Source organism: Belonocnema kinseyi, chromosome 6 (assembly GCF_010883055.1).
Source record: "Belonocnema kinseyi isolate 2016_QV_RU_SX_M_011 chromosome 6, B_treatae_v1, whole genome shotgun sequence".
Lineage (NCBI taxonomy): Eukaryota > Metazoa > Arthropoda > Insecta > Hymenoptera > Cynipidae > Belonocnema > Belonocnema kinseyi.
In genome coordinates this window covers 55283540-55291942 of record NC_046662.1, presented here as the reverse complement: position 1 = coordinate 55291942, position 8403 = coordinate 55283540, and the positions used below count along the sequence as shown (strand labels likewise).

The window sequence follows — 8403 nt, the reverse complement described above, 5'->3', positions numbered from 1 at the left end:
AGTCAAACTGCGCGCCAGGCATTTTACGGGAAGAGTTATTTGTGCTTTTCATGAATAAAAAATTCTCAAATTTTTTAAAAGTTTTAATTAATTCAGTAGAATTAATATTAAATAATTTCTTAAAGTTTGAAATTTCTGTGTTACAAGTAGCATGTCAAAATGAAATTTATAATTTTTGTTGTTGCCATTGCTACTATTGCTACTGCTGGTAAGTAATAATAAGGTCAAATATAATTGACTACGCGATTGTTAATTATTAAAATTTTAATGCGTAAGAGTTGAGAAACATTTTCTATTTCTTTTTTTAATTTTCTGGAGAAAATGATTGTTTGTATTGTTATCTAACAAAAAAAAACTTTTGAATTTTTCTTGACAAGCGCGAAAGAATTTAAATATGTGACAAAAATGTGTTTTTATAATTAGTTTCTTCAGTTATAATATTTTAATTTTTTATGCATACGTTTTTTTATAAATTTCTTATAGAAAATAATATGTGCCTGTACGAAAAACATCTTCTGAATCTTTGATCACGCGCTCAAAATAAATTAAATATGTAATAAAAAGTGTTAAGTATAATTCGTTTGTTTATTTATAAAATTTTACTCTTATTCGTATATTTGTTTATTTAATTCTGTAAAGAAAATCATTGTACTCATTTCTCATCAACCGGAAAAAATATTTTGAATATTTCTTGGTGCGCTGCAAATAAATTAAGTATGAGATAAAAAGTATGACTCATAATTTGTTCATTTAGTTATAAAATTGAAATTTAATACATATAGTTTTTTACTTAATTTTCTATAGAAAATAATTGTACAGATGTTTGTCGAAACCTAAAACATTTTTTGAATCTATCTTTTTGCGCGCTCAAAATAAATTAAATAAATTTGATAACAAGTGTTACGCAAAACTAGTTTCTTCAGCCGTAAAATTGTACTTTAATGCACTCATGACGCATAATGTACTGAAAAATGAGTTCTTTCTTTACGTTTACACTTTCACTTTATGCCTCTATTTCCTAAACAAGAAAGTCACTAAACTGTGAGTAAGCCCTAACACGTGTCTCAGAGTACAAATGGTTATTCCCTATCAGCATGACTAATATTTGAAGAAAAAAATATTAATTTTAATTAATATTAGTAATAGAATATTTTCAAATTAATATAAATATAAAAAGTAGGTCACGCTTTTTCGGGGAAGGAGAGCCTTGGAAATCTTACGCTTCCTTACTTATGGGGGGGGGGGGGCGGAGTAAAAATCATTTCTGACGTAAGTTTTCTCAATTTAATTATTGAAATTTTTTTAATTAACACATATTTTGGTTGTTGAAATTTGTTTTTCTACTAATATACACTAGGTTGGTTCATTTTATAGGGTCAAAAAAATGATTTTAGAATTTGAACATCCACGCTAGCGTAATTCAATAGATTAAAGAAAAATTGAGTTTAATTCAAAGGTTTTTTATTTAATTGGGGATTTAAAGGGATTTTAAAGGATTGTAAGGGATTTAAGAGAGATTTAAAAATAAGTCACGAGATTTCAAATATTTTTACAGGATTTCATGTGATACCGAAGTATTTTCATCAATTTAAAGAATAGCAGGAGATTTTAATGGGATTTTGAAGGTTTCAAGGGATTAAAAAAATTTGAAAATAACTCACAAGATTTCAGAGGATTTTACAGTTTTCATGTAATGATGAAGTATTTTAACAAATTTTCAACATCAGCAAGAGATTTTATTGGGATTTTGAATATTTCAAGGGATTTTAAAGGATTATAAGGGATTCTAGGAGATTTCAAATTAAGTCCAGGGAATTAACGAATTTTAATGGATTTTATGTGATATCAAAGTATTTACACCAATTTTAAAGAATTGCAGGGGATTTTAATGGGATTTTGAAGATTTGAAGTGATTTTAGAGAATTTTAAGGGATTCTAAGATATTTCAAATTAAGTCACGGGATTTAAAGGAAGTTAAAGAATTTCATGTGATACCTAAGTATTTATTTAATGGGATTTCGAAGATTTTATGGGATTTGAGAGGATCATAAGGGATCTCAAGAGACTTCGAAATAGGTCATGGGATTTCAAAAGATTTTACGGCGTTAAAGTGATAGTGAACTATTATCACAATAAGTTACGGGATTTGAAAGCATTCTACAATTTTCATGTGACGCCGAAGTATTTTCGCCAATTTTGAAGAATAACAGGAGATTTAAATGGGATTTCGAAGATTTTAAGGGATTTTAAGAGATTTTAAGGGATTCTAAGAGATTTTAAAAGAAGTCAGGGGATTTCCAAAGATTTTACAGGACTTCATGTAATACCGAAGTATTTTTACCCTTTCTTAAAAACAGCCGAGTATTTTAGTCGGATTTCTAAGATTTTAAGGCATTTGAAAGGATTATGAAGAATCTTAAGAGATTTTAAAATAAGTCGCGGTGTTTAAAGGAGTTTATAGGACTTCATGCAATATGAAAGTATTTTCAATAATTTGAAAAAAAACCAGAAAAATATTTTAATCAGATTTCTAAGTTTTTAAGAAATTGGACAGAATTATAAGGGATCTCAAGGGATTTCAAAGAATTTCACAGAATTTCGTGTGATGCCGAAGTATTTTAATCAATTTTAAAGAATACCACGAGGTTTAATTGGGATTTCGAAGATTTGAAGGATTTTTATGCATAATTAGGCATTCTGAGAGACTTCAAAATAAGTCATGGGACTTTAAAGGATTTTATGTGATACCAAAGTAATTTTCACAAATTTTAAAGAATAAAAGGGGATTTAAATAGAAGTTCGAAAATTTGAAGGGATTTTGAGGGATTTCAAGGGATTCCAAGAGATTTCAAAACAAGTCACGGGATTTCCAAGGATTTTAACGGGTTCATGTAATACCGAAGTATTTTCACCAATTCTAAAAAACAGCAGGGTATTTTAGCGGGATTTCTAAGATTTCAAGGAATTTTAAACGATTATTAGGGATCTTAAGAGATTTCAAAAGGCCTAGGCTTTCTTTTGAGACAAAAATATCAGGAGTCTGGCAAGTTTCAAAATAAAGCAAATATTCTTCGATTCAATCATTTGAAAACATTGTTCGACGTTTCTTCTTTTTAAATGAAACATTAAGTTTTCAATATACCCTGCAAACAATTGGAGATCATCGAACTTATACAACTGAAAACTGGAAAGATCAAAAAAGTTACTCTAGCGCATTTACAAGAAATGAAAATAGGAAAAATTGACTCTTCAGTCGTAATTCTAACTAGAAATTACTTGCGACATATTGATCCAACTTTGGATCACGAAAATTAATCTATTTAATTCAAAGTTTATAAAAATGTTGACTGAATAAAATTGATAGAGTTTGAAATTTTCTTTAAATCTTTTGAAATTTCACGAAATCCTATAAAATTCGTGGATAAACTTTGTAAATACTTTAAATCTTTAAAGATCTCTTAAACCCTCTAAAGTAATCAAAAAATGTCTAAAGCTCATAAAATACATTAAGTTTCATTGAAATCAGTCGAAATTGGTTGAAATCTCGAATCTCTCTAAATCGCTTCAAATCTTTAAAATCCCATGACTTATCTCGTGACTTATCTTGAAATATATAATAAATATGTATAAATCTCTTTAAATCTTTTAAATACTTTTTGTCGATCCTGTAAAATATTATTTTGTACCTTACATAGTTATTATTTTCACGTCGTGAAATTTTAATTTTGAATTAATTATTTTCAGGTGAGTGTATAGTATGTTACCAATGCGTTGATGGAGAGAAAACTGATGAATTGCAAAGTTATCAAAGCTGCAATAAATTCTTAGACAATCATACGTGTAATACCACAGCGAGTTCAGCATGTGCGACATACAGTACTAATTGTGAGTATAAAAAGTATTTACAATTTTATTTAGTAATATGGAACACATAATAAAATAGTTCAAAAATTAATGACTTTTAGTAATGAAAACTTTAAAAGAAAACCGCTACAATTTCTATTTTTAATTAAAAAAAAACTTTTGTATGGTAATATATTTTTTCATACATTCTTATTTTTTTCTAAAAAAAGTAACTAATACTATTTTGAAATAATATCAAAGAACCAGAATGTAAGATATCTAGACCACGGTTTTCTCTTTTTTTACATTTTTCTTTATCAATTTAATTATTTTTTCTCTAATTCGCACTAATACTAATAATTTTTATAAAAATTGTGTCTACCTGATCGGGAATGGTTTTCACTGGAAAATGACTAGTAATCACACTTTGTAATATATACTTTATTATCCTAATTGTAAGTTGTAACATATATTATATTTTGAACGTTAGGGTCATTTTGAAACAGGATATTTTTCTAAGAATTATAATTTTGACTTTAAAAGAGAATTTTTCGTGAAGGAAAAAATTATATTTTGTTTCTAAAAATGAGATTATTGGAAGAGAATTTTAATTCTGATTTACAAAAAGGGAATTTAAAAAAACACTACATATGTCTAGTCGACAACCCAAGCTTTTTAATTATGGAAATTATGGCCAAACCATAATTTCGACTTTGATAATGGAAATATGCTTAAAGAATTATAATTTTTACTTCCAGATAGAGAATTTTAGATTAAAATTAAAATGCTCCCTTTGGGAAAGGAATTTTCCGAAAAGAATTTGACTTTTTACTGTAGATTTTAGTGAAGAATTATAATAATTTAGATTTTCTGACAAAAGAATTTTCGTAAAGAATTATTATTTAACTTGGAATAGAAAATTTTTTAGACGAAATGGAAATATTGAAAAAGAATTTTACTTCTGATTTACATTAAAAAAGTGTAGAAAAATCCCATTTCAAATTGCGAATTCTTCATAATTTGAAACTTTATTGTGTTAAACTTGAAATGTTTCACTATATGCCTGAATTATAATAGAAAATTTTGTAAATAAATATAATTCTCGTATGAAACGGAGAATAGCTTTAAGAACCTTAATTCTCATGTGAAAGAGAAAATCTTTTAAAAAAATTACAATTCTTCTTGGAACCATTTATTTTCTAAAAGAAGTAGAATTTGACTTGGAACAGGAATTTTTTAAGACGAAGCTGAAATTTTGGAAATAATTTTAATTCTGATTCAGAAAAAAGGAATATTTAAAAAACTCTGTTCAAATTTAGACCTCCAACTCTTTTGGAAATAGATTCTATTAAAGAATTAAAATTTCGATTTTGAGGCAGGGAATCTCTGTAAAGAATTAGAAGTTTACTCAAAGAATTAGAATTTTGACCTTGGGACAGGGGATTTTTGTGAAGAGTTATAATTTAACTACAAGCAGAGAGTGTTTTACACAAAACTGGTAATTTGAAAAAGAATTTAAATTTTGATTTAGAAGAAGAGATTATATCAAAATTATATTTCTCTTGCAAAATTCCCTGTCCGAAATCAGTTATCTTAGAAATGTGATATCATTTAAATCTTTTAAACTCTTTTTAATTAACCCTCATAAATGCAGCCAATTACCGAAAATTTTAAATCATTTATCGAGTAGACACCAGGATTAATTTTTTTATTCTTTGAGACTGCTATATTTTTATCTTTCAGATTTACATAGAAGAACAGTTTTGCATGACTGCGTGAGGGAAGAAAATCCTTTTAAGCATGGAAACTACGATATTCGAATTTGTAAAACTAATTATTGCAATCGCGATGAAAATTGGGGACGATACAATGGAGTTTCAAGTGTATCCTTACCAACTTCTCTTGGACTTGTTTTATTAGTCCCATTGTACTTCATTTAAGAAACAGTTACATCAGCAGTAATAAAAGGAAACAATAATCAAGCTGGACACTTACAACGACAAACCTTCTATTATTTACACTTGTTTGTAAAAAGTACAAATAATGAACGAATCGCGCCATTTTATATATTTTTATTTACAACCACCGTGTTATGAGGCTATAACGTAGCCTAAAAAGTGAGCGTTAGAAAGCCTGCTGAAATATTATTAGTTCCAAACGCCGCCACCACGAAGGAATAGTCAAGAGGGATCCCACCATATGTTTTTAGTGAGCAGCGTTTGGACAAGCAATCTTAAAAAATTCGTTACTGTTTGCCACTAATCGAAACTCGCGAGCAAACCCGTGCACATGCGCAGTGCTGTTTGAATTTTCATGTGTGACCCCCACTCCTCTATGTTATACTTTGACATCCCGATGCATATGTAGGTTATGTTTGTTTTTGCTCCTATTTTATTGGGTTTTTAAATTCATTTCTTAATTGCTACTGAATTAGAAACTAGTAGGAAAATGACATTTCTCTATCTCTATGTACTCCTTAAAGGTAAAGTATGTATTTTCACATTAACTTAATACATACATATTTTCTTAAACCGGCAGCCTCGAAATTTTTAAAATACAATTTTAAATCTTCCAATGCATGTTGACATCGTTGAAATGGCAAGTGCCAGTGCGCATGTGCATGGGCTTGCTCACTCTTTACTACTTCTTCGTAAGTGCTGCACTGAAATATTACTAGTTCCAAAAATGACCACTGAATAACGCACAATAATAATAACGACTCGATTTAGCCGCTCACGATTAAGAAATTCCTAGAACTGTTGGCCCAGGCAGTTTTTTAACTCAAATGGCAAGATACATTTCCGACTTTCGCCGTGGAAGGGCCGCCGTGCGCGTGTACTCAGTTGAGTATTTTGCGCAATGTTATTTACTCTAATTGGAAACGGTTCAAGTGGCTCTGACTGTTTACGTTTCGATTCCCCCGATTTAGCAACATGGTTACCATTTTTAAATTTCGCGTCATGAAAGATTATCAATAACAGCCAAGCACATTGCTCCCACGTCATTCGTATGCTTTTACGACAAAAGATATTATAAACATCAAGACTCACTTTTTCGACGGCTTTACAGTTTTATAAAATGCCGATTCAAAATTAAATATCGTACATCACTCGTGCGGTTAGACAGGTACTAACGTGAAGCTTAATTTTCAAACGTCTAACCCTCCTTTGATGTAATAAATATTAATTTATGTAGACTATACGGATGGAATTGAAATCCACTTATAAAACTGCCATAGAAAAAAATTTTACTATTGCATGAACTTTCTTAATGAATCTCTGAATGATATATTTACATAGTTGTATTAAATTTTCTTTGCATAAGGGTAATTCTTTACATTAGGATCAAAATTGATAAGAAGAATTTATTTTGTAAAAGTATTTTAAAATGTTGGTTGTTTTTCAAACAACGTATTGGTGTTAGAATATGCATATAATTAAAGCAATCAGAAAACGAGATATGAAAAAAGACGAAAGAAAAAAAGTTTTTCCACTTGGCGACTTTAAAAAAATTCTGAGTCTTTGCTCTGTCTTGTTTTTTTTTCTTCGAATTTCCCTTAAAATATTAATAAGGTCAGCTATAATGCAGTATTTTCTCAAAATAATACAGTCTTAAAACATTTTTTAAGCAGTTTCAATGCGTTAATATAAAAGTTGTAATGATTTTGTTTACAACATTAAAAGGAAGTTTATTGTCTTAAAAAAGGACAATTATAAGCAGAATTTGTTTATATTTTAGCGAACATTTCGATGAAAATACAAGTTGAGAAATGTGTTTTCAACATTTTATTAGAGAATTTTTAAATTAGCACAGCTAATTCAAATATATTTAAAGAATTTGTAAATTCAAAACGGCTAATTCAAAACGTGTATTAGAAATCTAAAAAGAAATCAAAATCTATTTATTTTTGAAAGAACAATAGTTTTTGATACAGTCTTATAAAAATTAACAGTCAGAATTTTTATTTCATTAAAGAAGGAAACTAATGATTCAAGTAAATAATGCTTGCTTAATAAATTTTTCATATAAATTAATCCTTATCTGTCTTATGCTTTTGCTCAATATTATCGAAAAGAAAAAAAACCAAATATTAACACAACTCAATAAATATTCCGAAAGATATTACACGAGGAAGCAATAGTGACTTTTATATGGAGAAATACCAGTAACTATATTAAGCACAAATACAGCATTAACATGGTTACTTTTATTTAATTTTATAATCAGTACAATACGTAAATTTAATATAGAGTATGTAATTCCGAAAAGTGTTTTACTTTTAAACCTTTAAGTATGGATGTGATTTTATTTTTCACTAATATCGGCCTGAGGTCTCATATACCACTGTATAGATTTATATCTAATTGAATAAGTAGAAAATTTTTTGTCATCTGACTTATAAAAGCTTATGAGCGGAAATTAGAATAAGGAAGAAATGAAATAATTTTGCCAACTTTTGTGATTAATAATCTTTTACACGAGTGGGGAGAGGGATCCACGTATCGGAAGCATGTTAAATTCTAACAAACCGCACATCCAGACGTATCTATCAAGGATGTC

The 8403-nt window shown here is 28.5% G+C and overlaps 1 protein-coding gene across 1 annotated transcript; it reads left to right on the top strand.

The window, feature by feature from the left end:
• On the top strand, positions 1-6379 carry LOC117174437. Its single transcript, XM_033363560.1, has 3 exons — positions 1-208; positions 3745-3885; positions 5587-6379. The coding sequence occupies exons 1-3, from the start codon at positions 160-162 to the stop codon at positions 5781-5783; spliced, it is 387 nt and encodes a 128-aa protein (XP_033219451.1). The 5' UTR covers positions 1-159; the 3' UTR covers positions 5784-6379.
• The last annotated feature ends 2024 nt before the right edge of the window (positions 6380-8403 follow it).